At 32.3% G+C, this 24,406-nt stretch overlaps 1 protein-coding gene across 1 annotated transcript; it reads left to right on the forward strand.

Annotated features, from left to right (window-relative positions):
• The first annotated feature begins 15,008 nt into the window (after positions 1-15,008).
• Positions 15,009-23,536, forward strand: LOC134705481 (uncharacterized). The gene is made up of 5 exons (XM_063564203.1): positions 15,009-15,358; positions 16,480-16,567; positions 17,957-18,127; positions 18,538-18,759; positions 22,602-23,536. The coding sequence occupies exons 1-5, from the start codon at positions 15,014-15,016 to the stop codon at positions 22,814-22,816; spliced, it is 1,041 nt and encodes a 346-aa protein (XP_063420273.1). The 5' UTR covers positions 15,009-15,013; the 3' UTR covers positions 22,817-23,536.
• The last annotated feature ends 870 nt before the right edge of the window (positions 23,537-24,406 follow it).

The raw sequence follows: 24,406 nt of genomic DNA on the forward strand, positions 1-24,406 counted from the left end.
TCTTGCTAGATATAAAACCTAATCAACCTATCATTTTTTTTTCTACTAAGTTAGGAACATAGCAATTGTTATCACATTGATCATTTTACAGCTCAGTGTTTCTGTGGTCCATGTTTTCCTCCTATAGTAAGTGTTTCCTTGAGTTTTGGTTATTGACCTTTAATCGATTTATAACCATTGAACACGATATACTACAACTGCCTTACAAATACAGATCTATTCACGTTGAAATCAGAAGTTCGTCAATTCCTAGAACCTACCAGAATTTTTCTTATATTTTATTTACAAATTTTTAAAGTTCAATCGAAAAATAAGTCGTAAGGCTTTTATGGGGAGACAAATTGACATACCAACACTTGTTTTAGTTGTCTAATATTTGTTTTATAGTTGGATATAAAATGTATAAATTTCATTGTCCTGGTTTAACTTTAAAATTGAGAATGAAAATTGGGAACGTGTCAAAGAGAAAACAACCCAACCAAAGAGCAGCTACTTATGGTAAAGATAATCAGTCTTAACCGATATCATTGACAATATAAGTGTCACTGCGCTCATAGCAATGCACATTTTAAGTACATCTTATGACAAGGAGATTGTAAAAACAGTTCATGAATCTTATATAATTACATAAACGGTACGAAAATGTCCTGCAGCAGACAGTTGAGATAAACAATAACTCTACGGTGATGCTCGAGGCCAAAATAGTTGCAAATCAAAAGCTTATTAAACAGACGAAGAGCTGTACAACAAAAACGTATAAAATTGCTCAACAAGTAACACAAGGATTTCCCTGACAAACGTACAAGTTCAGAGGATAGCTTTACAAAACATCAAAATATCAAGATTCATATTCCGTTGTAGAAGATTTTACCTGCTTGTCGTCGGTTGAAGCTTATTTTGGTCAAATGTGAAGTTTTTAGTATTTCCTTTATAAGTTTTGAAGTTCACTCAAGACCTTATTAATTTTCAAAATGCAAGAATTTTGCATCAACTATATCTGGTAAAACATTATTTTATTTAGTCATCGAGGTTATGCATAATTCCTTTTTCAGTACATTGTCATTAACTGGAATATGTATTTCACAGATTTGAATTTTCATCACAAAATTCCCGTCCTCCCTTTTCAATATGTGATCTTCCGAAGTACTCTTATAAAAAGGTTTGTACTTACATGAGCAACACGAAGTATATCAAAGTCTACTATATAAAAAAGAAGATGTGGTATGATTGCCAATGAGACAACTATCCAAAAAAGACCAACATGACACAAATATTAACAATTATAGGTCACCGTACGGCTTAACCCGTCTTGAGCACCTGCGATCACCCTGATATTGTATGGGGTTCATGATTTTAAATTCAAAATTTGTAGTTTGTCTATGTTGAGTTTTGTATTCTGTCACATTCCTTTTAAAATTTTCATATGATTTAGTCAGTTTATTTCCGACTAAGGATATTCTTTTTGTACCCTTCCCCAATCTTTGAAAAATTTGTTCTCCTTTTTTCTAATTTTACAAAGACAACACCTTCTTGCGTTTTGTAGATCACCCCCAGGTTTAAGTTGTGTCGTGATGTTCAATCTTTAGTTTTCAATTTTAATGTGTGTGTACTTATTTGTCTATTCGTCAGTTTTCGTTTTATTTTTCCTTACGGTTTTGAATGTCTTCTTTAATTTGGTAATTTAAAGAAATTTGTGTTTTGCAATGTATAGTGGGTTGGTGGCAAAACCGGAAATATAACAGAATTAGAGAGTCAAATAGGCATTTTTGAAATTATATTTAGTTAATCTATCAAACTATAAATTGTCCTGAGTCTAGGTACATTTTTACAAAGTTGACAATAATTTCATCAAAAGCTATCTCAAACCAACCATTTAAATTCAAAAAATCAAAACGCAATCAATTATTATTTCGATATAACTACTGTAATACTTTACTACTGGTAAGGCATATGACCATATAAAAACTACTTTTTGTCACCTGCCTTATATAGAATATATATTTCAAAGATGACGAGATAAATCTTCCGTCGCCGTATTCGCAAACCTGTCCATCTTTCCCCCGAATGCATAAGCAACACGACAGATGCTACATATTTATCAAGGTGTGCTGATCACCTGCGAGTATCCCAGTTTTGTATGAGGTTAATGTTGTTAGTTTTGCTATGTTGTGTTTTTAGTATATTGTTGTTTATCTGTTAATCACTTTCCTTTTTTGCCATGGCTTTGTCAGTTTATTTTCGAATGTTGCTTTGATACCTGTCGCCTACTTTTTATACATTCGTACTTTTTAATGTTTTTCGAGACAACACTACCTTGTCTTCTGATTATCATCCTCAGGTTTTTGTTGTGTTAGTGTTCAGTCTTCAGTTCTCTTTGAAGTGTTTGTTTTTATTTGTCCTTTTATGGTATTTCATAATTTGTCTTTACGTGACCTCACTCCAACTTGTGGATTTTGAATATCCCCTTGGTACCGGAATCAAAATCTATTTAACATTAATAGAAGTATTTGTTTATGTGACCTATAATCATGATTTGGCCAAAATTGTGTACAATTACTATGCCCTTCGGTGCTTCTTTTATTGAAACTAACATGTATTGTATGTCAATGTATTGTATAGAAGAAGTAAATTTACAAAAATACCGAAATCCGAGGAAAATTCAAAATGGAAAGTTTTTCATCAAACGGTAAAATCCAAAGCTCAAACAGATCAAACGAATACTAGATAACAATTGTCATATTCATGTTTTGTGTCAGACATTTTCTGATACAGAAATTCTATTTAGGTATCAATTTCATTCATAAATCAAATATCTTTGCATCTCCCTTCTATTTTATGATTTATTGTTGTTGGTGTTTTAACACTTCTTTTAAGTGCCACGCTCGTGCTATTTAGTGGCGGTCAGTTTTATGGATGAAGGATGTCGGAGTGCCCGGAGATAACCATTCGATAGGATAACCGACAATCCTAGTCAATTAAGATTTGAAATCTATTGTATGACTAAAACACATAACTAGTACTATTGATATTAAACAATGTTTCGAACTGTGTCCTAAAATGAAAAATAACCACGTAGATGGCCATGGTACACCAAATAAAAGTAAGGCAATTAATTTAATCGCTTTTTATTTTCTTTCACAACCATCCCATCAATAGTGTGGACACTTTGCATAGCCGCAGTGAACACGTTCTGGAGGATGACATTGGTCTATGTTGAAATACCTGAAGTGACTTGGTTTTGTTGTGTACCCTAAAACATAAATAGTATTGTTTTTATTAACCTTTTATAAAAGATTTGCATAATAAATGCCGTTTTTTCCTGTATCTTCAAAAAGATGATGTGTCAATATTTTCTCGCCTAAATCAATGTTGTATGTTTAAATGTATATTTCAGTTATTGCTTATTGTTTAATATTAATATGAAATCATAGATTTAAAAGTGAAATACTAGAAGTTAATATACATTGAACACAAATAAAAAAAATAACGACATTCGTTTAATAACTTTACTGTTTCGTTTTCTAATGACCAATGATTGATGCAATATATGCGTTTACTGTTGGTATCATGTATTTGCGTTTATTTTTGGTTTCATAGTTATGCGTTTACTTTTGGTATCATAGTTAGCCTAATGTTTTGGTATCATAGTTAGCCTAATGTTTTGGTATCCTTGTTAGCCTAATGATTTGAGAAATATTAAGTGTTAACAGCGTTGCATAATATATGTTGCGCGATGAGGTTTAAATTCCAATAAAATTGCTGTCAGCACAACATTTTACAGTAGTCGTCAAGGATAAATCGATCAGTATGTGCAATGCTATGTTAATGTTAATTACTCTGCATACTGTTAAGCTTGTTTTGTATATCTTAAATTTATATTTTGTATCATCTCATAACAGTGCAATTAAAGTACAATTTATAACTTGTTAATTGAATCAAACTTCCAAACAAAATCTCATAAACAAATTTAATAATACTTTTAGATATTTGGATGATATTTTGGCTCTTATCAATAATGAAGACTTCAGAATTTATTCTTAAGAAATTTATCCTGTTGAACTTACTTTAAATAAAGCTAATAATGACCACTACCCTTTCCTCGATCTTGATATCTATATCACAAACGGAAAGCTTAATACTAAAATTTATGATAAAAGAGATGACTTTTGATTTCCTATCGTTAATTATCCATTTTTAGATGATGACGTTCCCTTGTAACCATCTTACGGTGTTTATTTATCTCAACTTGTACGATTCGCTCGTGTATGTAACACTGTTTTAGATGTTAACGAGAGAAATTTATGTGATACTGAACAATTATTACACCAGGGTTTTCGATATCACAAACTGGTTAAAACATTTACTAAATTTCATCATTAGTATTAGGACATTATTCCTAAATATAGATCAACATGCAGACTTCTTATACGTTTAGGTATTTCACATCCATTTTTTTTATGGAAATATTCTTTATAAAGCACAAAAATGTCGGTTTTCACCTCAGAAACTAACAAAACCTTAAATAGACTTATTAAGAAGGGATATAGATACGATACTGTTGTCAGGTCATTAAAGATTGCATGTTTTGGCGTTAATATTGATTCACTTATAGGGTCTTTGCATCGGAACTAAACACATTTATTCAAAAAGCAGTTGTTGGCATGACACGGGTTTTGTTCTTCTCATATATGTTATGATGGTATGATACTAAACCTCCCAACCGGAAGGATTGTGCCTGATATTGATAAGGTGAAATCATAATCTTTCAATCAGTTTAATTGAAGTCTGGAGCTGGCATGTCAGTTAACTGCTAGTAGTCTGTAGTTATTAATGTATTATTGTCATTTTGTTTATTTTCTTTGGTTACATCTTCTGACATCAGACTCGGACTTCTCTTGAACTGAATTTTAAATGTGCGTATTGTTATGCGTTTACCTTTCTACATTGGCTAGAGGTATAGGGGGAGAGTTGAGATCTCATAAACATGTTTAACCCCGCCACATTTTTGTGCCTTTCCCAAGTCAGGAGCCTCTTGCCTTTGTTATTATTTTAATTTTGGTTTCTTGTGTACAATTTCGAAATTAGTATGGCGTTCATTATCACTGAACTAGTATATATTTGTTTAGGGGCCAGCTGAAGGACGCCTCCGGGTGCGGGAATTTTTCACTACATTGAAGACCTGTTGGTGACCTTCTGCTGTTATTTTTTCTATGGTTGGGTTGTTGTCTCTTTTACACATTTCCCATTTCCATTTTCAATGTTATTACTCATTTACTTTCGTCAGAAACACTCACAAAAATTAAAAGCAAATGTGTATATGTTATTCAATACGTGTGAATATTTATGTTATAAAAACAAAGGGACCGTAAAGAATAGTGAAGTATGTCTATATGAGAGTTGATTTTTACGCTTCTTAATGATGTCTATAGATTTCTATCAAGGCAGGTAATTTATAAATCATGTGACCTGTGCTAAAGCACTGGCGACAAGAAGAAATATCAACCAGATATTGTAAATCAAAACACATTTGGCGCATTCGAAAAGAATATCTATATTTAAGTTTACAGATAATGAAAGTATTAAAAATTGTTATTTACCTCTGACTATATAACATTCTCCTTCACGCATGCCATCAAAAGGTCCACAACCAGCCCCTACATTGTTAAGTGTTTCAAGTCTAGCCATTGGTTGGCTGCTACCTCTACCACTGTACGGCCTCTTTTTCTTGTCATTCTAAACACATACAATATCAGTAATAACCACATGGTGCAATGACAGATTCATATATAACTTCTACTTTTTATATCCCCGAATGATACTTTAAATGACAGTTGTTACCATTCTTTTGATGTGTTTGAGCTTTTGATTTTTACATTTGAAAAGTAAATTTCCGTTTTGAGTTTTCCTTGGAGTAAGTTATTTTTTTTATGATTTTAGTTGTTTTTTTCTGCAAAATGTGTCTTGCTTTTTTAAAGACAGAAATCTAATAAGAACAAAAATTAAAAGGAAAATTCATATCCATTTATCTAATTTTAACTTATTTTAGAAAATGTACAAGTGTGGACACAGATGAGTGTGGATAGTATGTTTGGATGTATGACAGTGTCTTATGACAAAAAGAGTTCTATGTTTTTCCTATATGGTGTTAATAACTGTGTTGCACAGTGACAACCGATCTGAGCATTAAGAGTGTTATTTATTTGATATTTTGTTTATTGTCAATGCAGACATGGGAAGACAGGAATTACATAAGTTACCAAATGATTATGATAGAACATGTTCTACATCTTTGGTTATGGATACACTTTGTAGCTGGGAGAGCAACACATAATAGGTTAATTTTTTCACGTGTTTTTTTTCTAAATGGGAGATGATATCTAGATTTGAGAACATGATATAAGGAACCTGTGATTCAGAGGTTGTCGTTTATTTATGTGTTACACATTAGTTTTTTGTTTATTTTTATAACATACATAAGGCCATTAGTTTTCTAGCTTGAATTGTTTTATATTGTCATTTCTGGGTCTTTTATAGCTGATTAGGCGGTATTGGTTTTGCTCATTGTTTATGGCCCTACAGTGACATGTTGTTGTTAATGTCTGTGTTGACTTGGTCTCTTGTGGAGAATTGTCTCATTGGCAATCATACCACATCTTTTTTATATGTATTTGCTTACTATTGATATGGTTCTATTTATATTACTTTGTGGTGGATCGTCAGTATCATTAGTAATTTTTTTTGTTAAAATGTCGAATTTTAGAAAAAGGTAAAATAGACCTTTTTTCAATAATGACTTACCTGACAAACCTGTAAAACATCAGTATGTATAGATCTATAATTATGACGTCTGTGGCCTGGTGGTTTATAGTTTTTAGTTACCAATTTGATAACGAACACTAAAAATTGACAAGTAAAAAATATAATTATTTTTATGTATCTCGGTCATTTACAGAACTTGTGCACTCGAAATTGCATTGCATACTATTGTTTATATGATAAGATACCTAGGTAAACTACATTCTGTGTTTTTCTTCTTTTTTTATTCGAAATGTTACAGAAATAATCGCATATAAAGTCATGTTGATTTTTTATGCCTTATTTTTGCCTTAATAGTAATCAGTTAAAACGCTCTTAAAAAAGCATTGACAGATAATACTTTAGTTAAATGCAAAACATTATAAAACAGCAACTTTAAGGTTTTGCATCCTATATTGAACATCTATATAATACAAAACTTACTACAATGTTGTATTCATTATTTAGTGAAAAGTAAAATCAAATATCAAACCATAATGCAACAATACAAATGAAAGAAGTGAAAGAGACGGCTGGAAATAGCAAACATTTTTCACTCAAGCTTTGAGCACATGATGAGGAAAGAAGTATATTTCGAGGCTTGTGCAGCTTACACAAATAACTAAAGTTAATATATTCACGTTAAAATTTAGGCGGAATATAGATGTAGGATATACCTTTATCTAATAACTTACCAAAGTCTATTTTCTTATGAGGTTTGCTACACGGGCAATGCTTTTTGTAGTAGTCATAACCATACTGTACAGGTTGACCGTGTCCTCCGCCATACTGGGGCGCACCACCTCCTCCATATTGTGGGGCACCACCTCCGCCATACTGGGGTGCACCACCTCCTCCATATTGTGGTGCACCGTCTCCTCCATATTGTGGTGCACCACCTCCTCCATATTGTGGTTCACCGCCTCCTCCATATTGTGGTGCACCACCTCCTCCATATTGTGGCGCACCGCCTCCTCCATATTGGGGCGCACCTCCTCCTCCATATTGGGGCGCACCACCTCCTCCATATTGTGGGGCACTTCCTCCTCCATATTGGGGCGCACCGCCTCCTCCATATTGAGGGGCACCGCCTCCTCCATATTGTGGGGCACCGCCTCCTCCATAAAGAGGGTCATAAACAGGATCATATGCAATCACCACAGCAAAAATAACAACGAAAAGGACTGCAACATATCTTGACATAATTGTTTTCTGTTCTTTCTACAAAATATTTTATCACATTTCAATTAACGTAGAGGGTCAATGTCCGTTTCTCCACTAAGAATTACGCTAAGGATTTATTGTATTATTTTAAAAGCAAAAAGCGGAAAGGTACTAAATAAACTTTCATAAAAAAAGACACGTCGTATCAGTCAGTCAGTTCCCAGAGATGGCTTTAAAACGTATGCTAATTTTTATAAATTTAAACGATAAGTTTCTACTTTTATCCTGGCTGAATTATACGGTATAACTTAATTGAAACCCAAATCATCAAAGACAAGTTTTTAACCAATATATCACCTTTTAAATTGAAAAAGTTTTACAACAATGCCTTACCTCAATGGAATACAGGATAGTTTTTACCACAAATGTCAGGTTTGAATAAACAGTGGCATCCTTCTACTTATATACGCTTGAACCTAACCTCTACATTGTAACAGATGGGAATGAAATGGTCAACAGACAGTTCGTTTATCGGTGAATATTACAAAAACATATTTTTTCCATGATGATTTGTCTTTTTGACCTTTTCATTGTAAAAGTATTGTTTCGCCCTTTTAACACATAATTGGTCACTTAAGTTAATACTAAATTATCATTTGTTAATTGATGGTTCTATTTTCCTCTCTGATAGTTTCATAGAATAGGACTGAACGTTAAATGAGGAAAAAAATCTGCAACATTGAACAATATGGATATATCTGTTCTATGTTCTACTGTGGTTGCAATCAAAGAAGATTTTTAAACTGTATTGGTTACGTTTTAACATGAGTGTATATATTGGTTTGTTATATGCTAAATGAATTTCTATTTCTACAATTTATAATTTTATACAAAGGTATTCGAGCTGATGTTGAAGCTTCCTGTATTACGTGTAAGAAGTTCTGTCTTTTTTGTTGTTGTATTATTTTGGCTTTATAATACATTTGAATTTAGCTGTTCACCTAAGAAAAAACATATCACTAAGTGTTTTATAAATGCTTTATCACTTTCGCATTACAATAGATAAAATAGTAAGTCTTTGTACTACTCTCAGTCGTCTGTATTTTACACACTGATCCTTCGGGTCTGCTTTTCAAAATCACACAAATTGTCAATCATGGATATACATGGTCTAAATTATAAAATAAATATTTACAAAAATTATAATTTTTCGAAATACTATGAATTTTCTACCCTAGGAATGGATAACACTAGCTGTATTTGGCAAAAAAATTCGAATATGTTTGGTCTTAAATATTGTATTAACCACGTAACTTATTTGGCCGTTTAAAATTGTTGATTCGAGCGTCAATGATCAGTCTTCTGTAGACAAAGCGCCCGTCTGGCGTAAACAATAATTATAATCCTGGTATCTGTGATGATTTCATTGCAATAAAAGAGGATATGAATATAAAAACTAGTTAAACACGTGAGGTTAGTGAGTTGTTATCTTTTGTCAATATAATTCCCTTATTTTTCTCATGTTCACATTATCAAATCATATATTTCAATATTTTTTGAAAGTCGTGATTTCTTACTGTTATATTTTTATATTTTTAAGATTATAAGCTAAATGGTGTAATCGGAAATAAACTTTCAGCTTCGTACGGCCGATCAAGATTAACCATCAACACTTAGATACGATTTGTGACGTTAGTATGTTTATAATTTATAATCTTTAGTAATTTTCCCGGCCCTTTATAGCTTGCTGTTTGGTATGTGCCAAGACTCCGGATTGTAGACCGTACTTTGAAATATGATGATTAACTTTTACAAATTATATTATTTTTAAACATTTATCATTATTCACAAGAATCGGTAAGAAACGACAAGAATGATTTATAACACTTATTCTGTTTCCGTCATTTATAAAAATTAAACAAATAAAAAAGAAAAAAAGGTGGGAAATATAAACCACTATTCAACTGATCGCTTTTAAATGCAACTGGAAAACATTTGCAATTTTTTCTCTGTAAAAAGAACACCAAAAACATGTATTTTAATGTTGAAGTGTATCGTTTTTCATTCGATTTGTAAAAAAGTTGAGTTTGATGTGTGATTACAAGGGTTTTGAACTCTTATAGCTATGACCATTCAATGACCAGTTCACATTCCAGGTGACCTGTAAACTCTTGACCGCTTGATGTTTTCATTATATTATAAATATAAGATGTCAGTTGAAGGTTTTTTTTATAATTTCATATATGAATAAACTGGTTACAGATTGAAGCCTTTGAAATGTTGAAAAAATTAAAGAGAAAAGTGTTTTTAAGTCCTTTGGTGTCATCACGTGGCAAAACTCAATACTAAGCTGGTAATAGGGAATAAGAAATATTGACAGTACACGGACAGGCTGTATGAATTGTTGACTTTTAAGGCAACTTTTAAGTTTCGAATGCTGTCGTGTGGGCTTTTTATAAAAATGAAAGGAAAACGGTTATAGCGCTGATCTTAAATATTGCGTACATTGTGTGTTAGAAGTATTGTCACCTATGAACACACATTTGTAATTTATAGTAGTTGCTTGATCCCTGTTTTATCAAGGAAACCAATCAAAAGTCTGTAATTTACCATATAAAAGAAATATCAGCAAGACTGATTAATTAACAATACTTATTTGATATAGGAAGATGTGTGAGTGCCAATGAGACAACTTTCCATCCAAATTACAATTTATAAAAGTAAACCATTATTGGTCAATGTACGCCCTTCAACACGGAGCCTTGGCTCACATCGAACAAAAAGCTCCAAAGGGCCCCAAAATTACAAGTGTAAAACAATTCAAAACCAACGGTCTAATATATATAAATCGCCACGAAATAATAATTTGCACACTTTAATTTTAAGGATATTTTTGCGAAGACATCTTTTCTCCATAAGTGGTTAAGAATGGAAAAGTTAACAAATGCATCTTAAATTGAAATGTTCCTACACGTATATCAATACATCAGCAGTCTTTCAATATTTGTGGATGGGTTTGGGAAAAAAGTTGCAGCAAAGACTTTCCATGGGATTAAAATTAACCATTTACAGTCCTGACTATTGTCGTTGTAAGCGCTCAACCATGCTCAATTGATAGATCGACTTCACCATCTTATTAAACGGGAATCATAGATGTAAATTTCTCGTTTTTGGTTATAATAATTCTAATTTTGTGAAGAACCACACTGGTTCTATCAGAAAATACAGTGAAGCATATATTATCAAAATGCTGGACTTTTAATCGAAAATTTATTTGTTGAATTTGTAGGATTGATATTTCAACAGAGTCGAGACAGTCGATATTCTCATCTGTTCTAATTAAGCACTCCTTACGGCCGACTAAATTGTTTGTACTCAGATTTCAATCAGAACCTAGGAGTCTCGGTGGCCGAGTGATCTAAGTAGTTACTACTGTAATAAATAACCAGCCAACACTGAGGTTGTGAGTTCAAACCCTGCTCATGCAGGTGCACTCGACTCCAATCTTAACTGACTAGGATTGCCAGTTTTCCAATCGGAGGTCGGTGGTTTCTCCGGGCACTCCGTTTTCCTCCACCAACAAAAACTGGTCGCCAGGAAATAGCCTAAAAGTGTTTTCCTTACTCAGAAACAACTCCAACAGAGTTATGAGGAGGACAGATTAAACAAAGGCAACAGTAGTATACCGCTGTTCAAAACTCATAAATCCATGGACAAAAAACAAAATCGGGGTAAAAAAACTAAAACCGAGGGAAACGCATTAAATATAAGAGGAGAACAACGACACAACACAGAAACGGACCAAGCATCAGACAAAATCCCACGAGAATAACACATATAACATCTAAACCAAATACATGAATTTGGGATAAACAAGTACCGTACCACGTCTTATCTTAATATCTCAAAAATAAGAGAAAACAAACGACACAACATTAAAATGCAACACACACAGAAACGAACAATAATATAGCAATGGCCATCTTTCTGATTTGGTACAGGACATTTTTAAAGGGGAATACAAATGGTGGGTTGAACCTGGTTTTGTGGCATGCCAAACCTCGCACTTAAATGGCAAAGTAAAATATAACATTGAAATGACAACATAATATTACAGGACTACAATACAAATAAATGGGAGAACATATTAGACAAAGAAAATATTAGACAAAGAAACACATGATTAATAGATAACAAAAAGAATCAGGTTAAAATTCAATACGTCAAAAACGCGCCTCGTCAACACAAGACTCACCAGTGACGCCCAGATATAAAAGACCGAAAGTGAAAAAAAGTACAAAGTTGTACAGCACTGTAGATCAAAAGTTGAAAAAGGTTGTGCCAAATACGGCGTAGTTTTTATGCTTGGGATAAGAACATCCTTATTATTTAGAACAATTAATGCTATTATAAACAGTAAATTTTATCAAATGAATATGAAAGAGATATACATAATGACACTCCGTAAGTTTATGGATACAATTACGAATCTGGTTGATATATACGATGTATCTGTGTCTAAACTAAGTAATGAAATTTTTACAAAGTTTTAGACTGTGATATTACATTTCGTCTGTTTGCTAAATACCGAACGGAACGTGACCTATTCCAAAATATAACTGTTATACCTAGTGTAAAGTTGCATTGCTATACGACATGTCTCGGTATTTTGTACATCCGACGTTCAGGTATTTATTTGTTATGTTTCAGTTATAGTTTCGGTTCGATAATGTGGTAAGTCTTATCGTTTTTAGTCCAAATAATTATAAAATTAGCCTTTCAAACCCATCATTGACATAAAAATTGTTTGAACTTGTATTGTGAAAATTATTGTATGAAGTTCGAACTACCATGTTCGTTACGTAAGTGTATCACTGTTTGTGATGTCCTGTGGTTTCCGGCGTTGATGGATGATATTTGTTAAAGTTTTGCGGAGTTCATGTTGTGTTGACTTTTATATTTATAGTTTGTGCGTTTTTCTTTGATAAGTGTTCTTGCGTGGGATCCTGGTATAGACAAATCCGTGGTGTACGAAAGACAACTCTTGACATTCCTCTCATTACAGACTTACTGAAAAAATCGATTTTAAATAATAAGACTGTCACAGATAAGAAAAAAAATATATATATAATTTTTTTACAAAACATTTCTCTAACATTGATTTAAGCTGTACTTGAACAATCTACCGTGTATTAAAAAAAAAGAAATATGCTTGAGTTATCTGGTAAATGAATTTTACTACTTATGCAACATTGCTTTGGCATTTAACGCAAAGTTTGTGTCATCAACATTAGGTAGTGAAATACATAGTTTAAACCCTTATTTTAAAATACTCCACACCAGAATCCGACCAAAAGTACTCCGTTTCTTCATCCCTTTTTAGAACATGTGTAAAGGAATATTTTTGCTACGTGAATCGTTAAGAGATATACCGAAATAAGTAGTTGTAACGACATTGGCAAACAAATCAAAATCAACATATATGGGACAATTCCATGGAACTTCTATAGGGTTAGTTCTGACATTTTGAACAAATATGTGTAACTAAGGCCTAAAAGTTTTAATGAATGAAGTTATCCTTCTTTTTTTTCAGAATTCGATTTTTAGATGTAGACAATTTCTTACACTTTGATTGATTGGATAATTTGATTCAAATACGCCACTTACGGGCAAAATGTTTTACCACAACGAGTTAAAAGACATCTGTTTGGTTGATGGTTGTGTTTTCATTAACCATGCAACCATGGCAACGTCCGTCTTTAAAATCATTGACACGATCAGGTCAAGAATCAGATAATGCACTTTGAATCATTATTTTATTTTCAACGCCATATAAAAAAACCAGAAATATACATGCCACGTAAACTGTGTGTTTTTTGTTGTTTTTTTTTTCTATTTGTATCCATCTGATGATTAACGCCTTTTTCAACTGATTTTTATTGTTCATTTTATATTGTAATGTTACAACACTGTCTAAGGTTAGAGGGAGAATAGGGATCCCGCTTACATGTTTTTCCCCGCCACATTCTGTATGTATGCCTGTCCCAAGTTAGGAGTCTGTAAGTCAGTGGTTGTCGTTTGTTTATGTGTTAAATATTTGTTTTTCGTTATTTTTTTGGTATATAAATTAGGCGGTTAGTTTTTACGATTGAATTGTTTAATAATTGTCATTTCGGGGCTATTTACAGCTGACTAAGCGGTATGGGTTTTACTCATTGTTAAAGCCGTATGATGGCCGATAGTTGTTTATTTCTGTATCATTTTTGGTATCTTTTAGAGAGTTGTGTCTTCTTTTTTTAATATGTAAACAATAATGTTGTATTATGAATGTTCAAACCGATGAAGCTGGAAATAATCAATTCATGTTTAAATATGTGCCAATAAATAGAATTTAAGCGACGAAGGCTGCAATATTCTTATATTGTTCACATCACATAGTTTTATTTATGCTCAGATTTTTTTTATCATGAAATGTCATGCTTCAGATATTAAAAACATAATATTTTACTTTTGTTTATTATTTATTAAACAATATGATATAAGACTACTTGAGTATATAAATATTTATTGCGTTTGTTTGAAATATGTTTAACGTGCGTACCGAGAATTGTAATAGCAATACAGTAAATTAACTTCAAACCGTTTACATCTACTTCATTTAATCTCTAGTGGATAGTTGACTCAATTTGGAAATCCTAACACTTCTCTTTATTTTCATATCTAATGACTTTAATTCAAGCATAGAATAACACATCAAAGCACGACGAGTAAAGTGTTCAATTATTTATTAAACCATCTCTCCCTTTATCACTCGTATCATTATAATTTCAAAAAATGTATCGAATAAACTTGGGAACAGGATGTCTTTTACATAATGCTCTTCTATTGCCAATAAGGGTACACAAAACATGTTTTATTCGAAGTTTTTCAAATCATTTTGATTTCATGATTTTGCCATGTGATTATGGACTTTCCAAATTGATTTTCCTCTGAGTTCAGTATTTTTGTGATTTTACTTTTTACATCAGACTGAAATAAGTTTCCAATGAAATACATGGAAGTTGTACACTCGTTCATCATTTTATTAGATACCGTTTCAGTGTTGTCCTTTTCGACGGTTGATGTGTGTGACGACGATAACGTTCGATGTAAATATCCACCAATGTCGGAACCCGGAGAAATAATTTATGGACGGTGCCACAGGGATGTTACACTTCGACGTTTACAAAGAGCAAGTTTTCTCACTTGCCTCAAAGAATGTATGAGAACAGCAAACTGTACTAACATTGGATACAGACGTAACTGGAAATTGTGTGATATCAATGGTGATCCAAAAGCAAATGAGAATCTTATCCAGGAAGATGGATGTCTGTTTTCAAACATTTCCACCTGGTCAAAAGTAAGCTACATATTTTCAAGTACAAAAAAAATCTCTCGAAAATGCTTTGGTGTTTGATTGTAGAGTAGTACCAGGGTCGGTATAGAGGTCGGCAAAACTAGCAAGACTGCCCTGACACAGTTAAAAAAATCATGATTTCATAGTTTGTCAGAAAATTGTTTCCGATTCAGCATTTATTTTACAAAACATCAAAATATAAAGTAAATGCCGGAAGTTAGTGGTGTCAACAATTTGAATTGTTTTTTTTATGGTTTGCATAACTTTTACATTATCAAATCGTTAATTTTGAAAACACTTGAAGCTATTATTTAAACTGACTTTTATATACAGAATTGAATCTATGTCAAACTGTTGATTTATTTAAAAGCCGAAACCTGATATTAAAATGTCATAGTTGTTAACGGAATTATCTCAGTAAAATAATAAAACTTGTGTCCACATAACTTAGAAATGGAATATGTCTACGAAGACAAAATTATCATAAATGCAGTTTATAAATTTCAAGTACATGTTCTCTTAACAGAAGCTTGTTTTAGCAGCAACTACAAACAACCAAATCATATACAATGTTTGTTGCCTCTTGATTTTTAATTCTAAAGTAAAAAAAACAGGGTTGTTACTGTGATACTAGAATCTTATTAGCCACGAACTAACTAATCCACCATTTTGTTCTGAAAATGTCCTGTAGCTATTCAGGCATTGCCATATGGCAGTTGTTCAAATAGTTCGTTTCTATGTACATGTATGTTTGCGTTTGATCTTGTTGCACTTCAGTGTTTCTTCTGTTCCTTTGTTTTCTACTTATAGTTGATGTGTTTTTCTCGGTCTTAGTGTGTAACCTAGATTTGTTTTCCTCAATCTATTTATGACGTTTGCACACCGGAATATATACCACTGCTTATATTTATTACAGTGGCACACACATATTTTATATATACAAGTAACAAATTACATGTAATTAAATAAATTGTATATCACTTTTAACTTATAAGTAAACTTATAATTGTCTGGTTGCAGAAGAAGATCGCCCTACATGTACCTTTTTACATATGTATATATGTATATTTAAAAAAAACCCACTAAATAGATGTTATGTTAACTTTGAATGCATTTTTCTCTAGAAATTAGCCGGGAAATGTGCTGCACATAAATGTGAATATGGATACAAATGTGTTCCAAACCTAACTTCAGTTTCATGTGAGCTAGTATGTAAGTAAAAAAACTTATGATAGTCAAATATATCAAATTCAAAATTGAAATTGAAAATGGGGACCGTGTCAAAGAGACAATAACCCGACCAAAAAGAGTGATAAAACAGCATAAGGCCGCCTATTGGTCTTCAACACAGCTGAAGTTTCCGCGCCTAGAGACGTGCTTCAGTATTGTAATGAATGGAATGAAAATAATAATAATAATGTTAAAAAAAAAACAAAAAAAAATCAACAAATTTGATTTAATCAATTATAAATAAAATAGTATAAGGAAACAAGAATGTGTCCAAAGTACACGGATCACGCACTCGCACTATCATTTTCCATGTTCAATGGACAATGCAATTTGGTAAATTATATAATTTGGCATGAAAATTAAAAAGATCGTACCACAGTGAACAAGTGTTCTAAGTTTCAAGATGATTAAACTTCTTCTTCATCAAAAACTACCTTGGCCAAAAACTTTAACCTGAAACTCGCTCTTTCATTTTCTATGTTCAGTTGACCGTGAAATTGGAGCCAACGTCTACTTTGGCTTTAAAATTAGAAAGATCAAATCATAAGCAACATGTGTACTAAGTGTTAAGTTTCTTAGACTTCAGCTTCATCAAAAACTACCTTGACTAAAAACTCGAAGCGGGACAGACGGACGAACATGTCACTGTGTAAACTCTGTCTTAAACCGGGAGTATTGGCATGTGCTGTAATGAACGTTTTACTTTTCAATATTGCATGTTTATTTTGTATTTAATCAGAATTTATACACCGAAACATTTTCATTTGAAATACTAAGGAAATTCGTATCCCAGGCATATATAACCGTGGACGTATTTGGCACAACTGTTTTGAATTGTGGGTTATCAATGCATTTCAACCTTTTACTTGTTATTCTATCTAACAATTTTATTTGAGATTCACTGATAAGTCATCACCAGATGAAACGCGCATCTGGTGTATAAAATTATAAGCCTGGTACCTTTGATAACTTATATCATATTATGACGGCTTTACCCATTGGCGTGTAGACCGACGTGCAACCGACGTACAGAAAAAAATTACCCAGTCCGCATACGTTAGGTGCACGCTAGAGAAACGCCAAGTAATCGTTAAACGCGCGTGCGTCACTGATGAGTCTTTTGTAGACGAAACGCGGGTCTGGCGTATAAAAAATTAGTCCTGATATCTATGATGAGTTTATTTGCACAAGGTTGAAGTACATCAAAATGCAAAGATATAAGCACGACGAACATTATAACCCCAGGACTTTTTTTAAATAGCATAAAAACACTTACTAGCTCTAGTGTTTGTCAAGCGTATGCCTGTTCGCTACACGCACGTAATATATACGCTGACTATGAATTATAATTTTTCGTTTGTTGGTGTTTAGATTGTTCTGGAAATCCTGATGTTTCGAATGCAACATCAAAGGAACCATTTGGAATATCTAGAGACCTTGGATACGGAATGATGTACCGGTGTGATGAAGGGCGTAACATTCATGGTAGACCGTTCGCTGTCTGTTTGAGAACAGGGACATGGAAAATCTTGTTTATCTGTGGTATTACTTATTATTTTCAATCATTATCAGACACATCTCATAAAACATTGTAAAAAAAGGTTGACAAGAATTGTGTGACCGTCGTACACCTTACTCCAATACCCTTATTTTGCATTTATGTTAAAACCGTTCACATAAAAATTAACATGATATCAAACTACTTAACTACATACAAATCAACCGTTTTTTCAATCTAATATTGCACACAGACCGCAAACAGAATGCCCCCTAATAATATGAATGTGGCATACACAAGGAATATGAGCTTAAAATTCTTAAGATTACACAGAAGCGATGTCGTGTTGTATATTTTTTTAAACTGGGTTTGTTTATGGTGGAAATATTTGTATACCAGTCAAAATGTCTTTGTTGATAGAATATGTCATTTTAAATGCTATTTCTATATTTAGGTGAAGGGATTATATTATCACATCGTAAGACAACTGGACAAAGTTCCTCATATCAATGTAGTTCTGATTACTACTGTAACTCTGATGCTGGTGTTGATGGAATCATAAGTGAAAATAACATGTTTCACACACTGTCTGAACACAGGCCTAGGTGGTGGGTAGATCTTGGGAGAGTCCATAACATTCATAAAGTAGTACTCACTAATACAATGTTCTGGCTTGGTAAGTACGTGTAATGTATATTATAAAAGCTATTGGCACTCATACTCTTTCTGAATAAGTACGCATCAATAGGGTATACTCTTTAAAAATAATGTGTATGTTTAAACTAAAGTAGTTAAATCTGGCTGTTAAAAATATAATCCAAAATTTACAGCATTACTTGGGTTCCGAAGGTCAGTTCTTTCTTATAAGACTTTAAAGGTAGGTTAAAATAATGGCATGTAGAAAGGTGATACATGTACAATGCCGACCGTGCGAGGGCTGAAAAGCCAGGCAAGGTTGTTAAACATTTCCATATATACATGTACAATTCAGAATAAACCTGGTTTCTATGATGTTAATCTTTAGGTGAAATGTTAAAAAAAGATGTAAAAAATAAAAAATGTGGTTAAATAGTTAGGGATTTTGAATTGATAATCTGACCCCTTAATGCATCCTTAATTTGTTTTAGTTGCCCGATTCACTTTTTAATTAACTTCTCCCAGCTAATCGCAATTGCATTCGTCTTTGTTGGATGAAACGTCTTACATGTTTACAATTTCTGAGGATATTTCATTTGTATTGAACTTCAAAATATCAATATCAATGTCAAAATGTTAGATTGCATTTTTAAAGGTGTTATTACTGACCCCTCAATTAGTTAACTACTCAGGGAATACACACGAATAACGTACATTATTGTATACACACTGAAATTTAAATGATGCTGATGTTATAACGTGATTGATCCATCAATACATTGTATATTTTAAGAAATCTTTGATATAATAAAGAACGATGTTTATCAATCACATCTAAATAAAATTAACAAAAGAAACTTCATGAAACTAGATGTCTATGATCTAAACGATGCTGTGTCAGGTGACATGGGCTGGAAACCACCATGTGTTAAACAGTGGACAAATATTTTTTTAAGACACTGGTCCAAATGTACAAAAATGGACAATAATAGAATTAATTATAAAGTTTTTAAATGGTCAGTGATGAAAGGTAGTTGTAAATTAAAGAATTGGTGCTGCAAAGTTATGGAGATGTTGAAATCATTTGATTTTGAAAGATATTGTAAAATAAATGAAAATTTTCTTGATAGTTATTGTATATCTCAGTTAGAAGAGAAAATGTTTGATAAATATAAAAAAGACTGGTGTACCAGAATTTTTTCATATAGTACCGGTTGTAAATTGAGAACATATAAACTTTTTAAACATACTTATAACACTGAGCAATATTTGCTACAAAAAATGCCACAGCGCCATCGTAGTGCTTTTTCAAAGTTTAGATGTGGTGTAGCACCATTAAAAATTGAAACTGGTCGATATGAAAGAAAAAATCTAGACGAAAGAGTCTGTTTTAACTGCCATATTTTACGGTGCATTACGTTTGCGCGCATTACCATTACATTTGCGCGCAAAAATCATTACGTTTGCGCGCAGCTTTTGATTACATTTGCGCGCATTTTTTGACAGGTAAATTCAGGTAAAATACATGTAATAATACTTATCTATTTATTAATTTGTTTAATCATTAACAAGTATATGTACCCGTTTCGTAAGTCTAAGTCCTCTGTTCACCAACGAGGAGGTGGAAGTGTGATTTCGAGCAGTATAACTCCGTTTTATTATGCACACGCACTAAATCCTAGAAATATGCACATGTTTGTTTTCAATTCTAAGACATCCATGGTGTTGTGAACGTCATCTCTTGACTTTGGTAGAGTTTTAGTATTCCTTGTTCCGTTTTCGGTAGATAGCCATGGTCAAACTCTTCTGGTCTTTTTCAATAAGTGTTTCTTTTTCTGAATGAAGTTACATGTATGCCTTCAGCTATAACGAGGATTATCATGATCACTTTATTCTTAGTTTTAGAATTCTATATGAACAACATATTATTTAAATTAACAAATATTTTCAAAATTAATAATTCAAAGTCACATTTATCATGAAAATTAAAAAAAATATAGTCATTTATAATTTAATTTAATATTTATTGATATTTTTACCTGTAAAATGTATGCGCGCAATTGTAGTCAAAAGCTGCGCGCAAACGTAAAACTTTTTAATCCCCAAATGCGCGCAAACGTAGTGCATATTTTAGAGGATGAAAAACATGTACTTTTAAATTGTCCCTTGTATGAAGATCTAAGACATGCTCTTTTTATTGATATATTGTGTCATAATGATATGTTTTTAAACTTGTCTGATGAAGAAAAATTTATATATATGTTTAAAAATACCAATATTTGTAATATTGTTGCCAAAACCTGCAATAACATTTTAACAAGGAGAAACAGTATTTTATATCATAAACTACTGTATTTGTAGTATTTTATAAAATGAATAAGTATATTTGTATTTTAATAGTCTCTCATAATTCTTTTCAGAATGGCACATACATGTATTTAATTGTTTTAACTATGTTTACTGTATAATTAATTTTATAATTGTATCTTGTTTTAATCATGTTGTATGTGGTGAGACTTTAGAAACTATTGAATCTGAATCTGAATCTGAATCTAAAGTGACAAGCCTATAATTGATCCAAACTTAAAAAAACAAACCTCAAAATCGAAAGTAAAATGATGAACAGTTATAACACAGAAAACATCGGATTGAACAACATTACCCATACCAATACCCAATGGTCAACTAATATGATCCAACAATATACATTTTTCCCGCTTGGCATGTTATCAGTCATCCATCGCGTTGTCAAAAACTGAGAAAACTGGATACTGAGATTATAATAGGAGAGGGTAAACGGATACTTTATAATTCCAATGGTTTAATGAATACATATATTAATGTAAACTACACACATTTAAAAAACAAAAGAAATAGCATTTGCGTGCTTACACTTTTTGTTCGGTTTGTTGTCTCTTTGCTATTTCTCCATTTCTATTCTCAATTTTATTACAACCCTCTACTGCGTTAAATGTTTTCTTTTATACTTCTGGAACTGCGAAATTGAGACTTTAAATAGAACACACGTAAATCAAAATTAAGATCCAAACTTCCGTCTATTTATTTCTAATCATATATATTAAAAGAATATGTGGTATGATGGCAAATGATACAACTCTCCACAAGGGACCAAATGACACAAAAGAAACAGTTATAGGAGATTTTTTTTGAAGTTATTTTTATAAAAACCTATTTTATATTACATTTAAAGATGACTGAAAACAGCATAAATGATGAACAGTACAAGATCTATAATAATACCAGATAACCAAATCTATTTGTTGACTTTGTATGTAAATTTTCGACAATAGATGCCGATTTTAAAAATTTTGTGTATCATTTAAATTCTGGTTTTGTACCTAAGGCTTCTTAAATCCGCAAGTTACGGGATGCCATGGTTTTGGGTCTCACTTTGAAAATGATAACAGAAACCCTGCCGTCGAAATAAAATTGTTTGTCAAAGTTGTTATCAGCGCGTCAATTCCGTTTTTTCGTTTGTTGTTTCTGGCGTAAGTTTTGTTCCCGATGGTACCACCAATTCAGTTATATACAACTACAAGTATACCTTTTGTTTTTATAGCAGAATTGACATGGGCTTTGCTCGTTGTTGAAGGCCGTACGGTGACCTATAGTTATTAATTTCTGTGAAATGTTGGTCTCTTGTGGAGTGTTGTCTCATTGGCAATCATACCACATCTTCTTATTTATATTCTATTTAAACAAAGATTCAAGATAAGGTGATCGGTGATTTTGCTAAAAACGTGTACAATACGTGTACGTAAGAAATCATTGAATTCTTCGAATTTCCGAAAATCTATGCAAATATGTATATATGGTATATCTAATTTGAAATTTAACTACTACTATCATTTTACATTACAGCGTATCGACTAAAAAAACTGGAAGTGCATGTCGAAAAGAGTACAGGTCAAATAGAACTTTGTGGTGCGTATGCGTTCGTAGCTCCCGCCAAAGCAGGAGAAGTGGTGGAAGTTAAATGTCCGACATTACTTGAAGGACAAAAGGTTGTTGTAACAATGGTCAATGAATGGAGGGATTATTTTCATCTTGCTGAGGTTGAAGTTTATGGTGGCTGATAATCAACATCATTTCATTCAATTCAATAAATAAAATGAACGCAAAACACTAGTAAATTTAGATTCAAAAGTAGAAGAACAAAGCTTGGAAAATAACTGACAAAGTTATATCTATATTATTCTATTTCTTATGTTTTGTTTTTAGAAACGGATTAGAAATGTAACAACTTTTACTTTTTTGGTGTGGCGATAGTAGCCTTCATATTTCAACATGTTGAGGGTAGCAGAAAGCTCTTTAATCCCGGACAAGATGCGTTAAATCACAATGTTAAAAGCCCAATTAATTCAATTTTGTTTTAATTTTTAGCCAGTCATTAAAACAGGTTTTATTTAATCTACAAAAGGCCTACTTCAGTGACATGGAATGATTGTTTACTATACAAAGTCGTTATCATTGATATGTTCATACTATCATTTTAAAACTTTGAATTTTTTGAACAAATAAGGCTTTTCTACCTTAGGAATAGATTACCTTAGATGTATTTGGCAATACATTTGGGAATTTTTGGTCTTCGATGCTCTTTAACTTCGTACTTTATTTAGCCTTTTAAACATTTTTTTTATTCGAGCGTCACTGATGAGTCCTATGTAGACGAAACACGCGTCTTGCGTAAATATTTCTTTTAATCCTGGTATTTTTTATGAGTTTATTCGGATTAACCAAAATGTAGATAACATAAAGAAAGACTACAAAAGACACTTAGTTGATTCAATTCAAGTCACAAAACATGATAGAACAAACTCGCCCTGCTCTTGGATGAATATCGGTTTGTTTATTTGTAAAATGAGAAGTTTGACGGTTGTGTCTAATGGTACGCAATGTCTTTCCTTTGTGTAAGTGTATCGATTCAAACTGTGTGGTTGGGGAGTGCAGTTGAACACAAAGGGTTTGGGATATTCATCCATGACACAGAATAAGTACATGGACAGCAAACTGTAGCCATGTGTTCTGTACTTCATCTTAAAAATAATAACATGCAGGTGAAAGTTAATATAAAGCCATTCTTACAACATAATATGATAATATTTGTTTAGCAGACAGTTGATCAATTATATTTTATGTTACCTATACCAAATTTCACCACAACCATATCTCTTGTTGCTGTTTGAAAATAACACTTTATAAAATGATTTTAATGATATTCGTTTGAAGCGTTTTTCTGTGCTTACCTTCACCAGACACGCTTAAAGCCAATGTTATAAAAATCAAGAATGCACACGAATCGTAACTTCTGAAGAGCTATACGAGCAACCAAACTTACAAATGCGCTTTTCTTTTTTAAGCTTGTATTGGTTTTAAACATTATTTTTTTATGATGCGACTGTCATTCACGTGAGAGGTTTAGCGCTTTAAAACCAGGTTCAATCCACCATTTTCTACATTTGAAAATGCCTGTACCAAGTCAGTAATATGACAGTTGTTGTCTATTCGTTTGATGTGTTGTATCCTTTGATTTTGTTATTTGATTAGACTTTCCGTTTTGAATTTTCCTCGGAGTTGAGAATATTTTTTATATTACTTTTTAGATCAATATAGCAGAAAAAAGAAAAAAAAACATGCATTTGAAAGGAAAAACAACACGAGATTTA

This window comes from Mytilus trossulus, chromosome 2 (genome assembly GCF_036588685.1).
Source record: "Mytilus trossulus isolate FHL-02 chromosome 2, PNRI_Mtr1.1.1.hap1, whole genome shotgun sequence".
NCBI classification, from domain to species: domain Eukaryota; kingdom Metazoa; phylum Mollusca; class Bivalvia; order Mytilida; family Mytilidae; genus Mytilus; species Mytilus trossulus.

What these genes read in the sequence shown, in the direction of transcription:
- LOC134705481 (XM_063564203.1), top strand. Translation starts at nt 15,014, where the DNA reads ATGGAAGTTGTACACTCGTTCATCATTTTATTAGATACCGTTTCAGTG. An exon ending in ACATTTCCACCTGGTCAAAA is followed by an intron (nt 15,359 to 16,479) that starts GTAAGCTACATA and finishes ATTTTTCTCTAG; the next exon opens with AAATTAGCCGGGAAATGTGC. An exon ending in TAATACAATGTTCTGGCTTG is followed by an intron (nt 18,760 to 22,601) that starts GTAAGTACGTGT and finishes TTTACATTACAG; the next exon opens with CGTATCGACTAAAAAAACTG.